The sequence below is a fragment of the Merops nubicus genome, unplaced genomic scaffold (genome assembly GCF_000691845.1).
Source record: "Merops nubicus isolate BGI_N331 unplaced genomic scaffold, ASM69184v1 scaffold24731, whole genome shotgun sequence".
Classification (NCBI taxonomy): domain Eukaryota; kingdom Metazoa; phylum Chordata; class Aves; order Coraciiformes; family Meropidae; genus Merops; species Merops nubicus.
In genome coordinates, this window is record NW_008586595.1 from 601 (window position 1) to 2,444 (window position 1,844).

At 64.5% G+C, this 1,844-nt stretch overlaps 1 protein-coding gene across 1 annotated transcript; it reads left to right on the top strand.

The window, feature by feature from the left end:
- Positions 1-5: 5 nt before the first annotated feature.
- On the top strand, positions 6-1,727 carry LOC103781010 (semaphorin-3F-like; the record flags this gene model as incomplete). Its single annotated transcript, XM_008948714.1, has 4 exons — positions 6-98; positions 215-437; positions 1,279-1,367; positions 1,686-1,727. Coding segments are annotated over exons 1-4 (447 nt in total), but the record flags the coding sequence as incomplete, so codon positions are not given.
- Positions 1,728-1,844: the final 117 nt, after the last annotated feature.

The following is a 1,844-nucleotide window of genomic DNA, read 5'->3' on the forward strand; positions in this document are numbered from 1 at the left end:
TCCGCATGGTCTTCAACGGGCCCTTCGCACACAAGGAGGGACCCAACTACCAGTGGATGCCCTACACGGGCAAAATGCCGTACCCCCGTCCGGGCACTGTAAGTACCCCCCAGGCACACGTGGGGAGGTGAGCCGGCGCCTGCCCGGCAGTCTGCACCCCTAGACCCGTGCCTAGCTTCCAGGTCACCGAGCACTGGTGACGCTTGTGCCGTAGTGCCCCGGGGGGACCTTCACCCCGTCCATGAAGTCGACCAAGGACTACCCGGATGAAGTGATCAACTTCATGCGTGCGCACCCCCTGATGTACCACGCCGTCTACCCCACCCACCGCCGCCCACTGGTGGTCCGCACCAACGTCAACTACCGCTTCACCACCGTGGCCGTGGACCAGGTGGACGCGGCAGACGGGCGCTATGAGGTGCTTTTCCTGGGCACAGGTACCCACGCCGCGCACCGCGGGGAATGCAGCATGCTCCGGCGCGGCCCCGGAGGGCACGGGCACCACCAGGGCTGGCCAGAGCACGGTGCCCTCTGCCACGCTGGATGGGGTGATGGGCTGAGACACACACCCCCCCCCGAGAGCCTCGCCCCTCCTCGTGGCTCCAGCTTGGTTCTTCCCCTGCCTCAGCACCCACCCCACGGGCCCCAACATCCAGCCAGGTCCTTCCTGTGGCCCAGTTCCCAGCCCTGGAGCTAGCGATCCAGCATGATGCTTACCATCCTAGGGATGCCATCATCCAGCCTGGTCCTCCCCCTGCCCTGGTGTCCATCCCAGGGGCCCCACCATCCAGCCTCATGCTTTCTCAACCACAGTGCCCATCTCATGTGCTTCCCATTGTCCACCGTAAGCCCACAATCATTCAGCTTTGTGCCTCCACCACTTGATTGCCCATCCTCGAGGTACCAGCACTCAGGCATGTCCTTCCCCAGCCCCAGTGCCCATCCTGGTGTCACCATCATCCAGCATGGTGCTTCCTCTGTTCTGACACACATCCCAAAGCCCCTGTGGTCCATCCTAGTCCTTCCTCTGGCCTGGTGCTTGTCCCTGGCTGCTGTCCTCACCCTGCCCTGGATGGTGGCAGCCCCTAGCCACAGGCAGTGACCTGAACCACCATGCCACAACCCAGGCACAGCTGCCTGCTGTGGCAGGAGAGAGATGGGGGTGGGCTTGAGGGGATCCTTCATCCCCCCAGCCCAGCAGGGGGCCCCTTCCCAGCAGGGGAGGGTGCAGGTGCCCAGGGGTGGCACTGAGCACCTGGGCACCATGATGTCTTGCAGATAGGGGCACCGTGCAGAAGGTTATCGTGCTCCCCCGGGATGACACGGAGACGGAGGAGCTCATGCTGGAGGAGATTGAGGTGTTCAAGGTAAGGTCTAGCCTGTCCCCCACCTTCCGCTGAGTGTCCTCAACCCCGCCAACCAGCCCCTTGGGACACCAACCATACCCCTGGGACATCAACCAGCCCTTTGGGATATCAGCCAGTCCATTGGGAGACCAGCCACCCCTTGGCCAGCTTTGGAGGGACCCCAATCATTAGTCCTCCTGCCTGCGGCCCCCTCATATCTCCCCCTGCCCGCCCTGGCCTGCCTCAGCTGTCTGTGGGGCTCTGAGGTGCCCACCCCAGGGCTGCAGCATCAGGCCAGGCGGTCGCCCCTCCACCTCCTTCGCTCCCGCTCCCATCTAGGTGCCGGCACCCATCAAGACGATGACCATCTCCTCCAAGAGGGTGAGTCATGGCGTGTGACGGGTCCCACCGCAGACCCGTCCACGGTGCCGCCCGGCCTCTCTGCGAGTGGCACTGCTGTCTGGGCCGGTCCTGGCGCCGGGAGGCTGTGGCTCATTG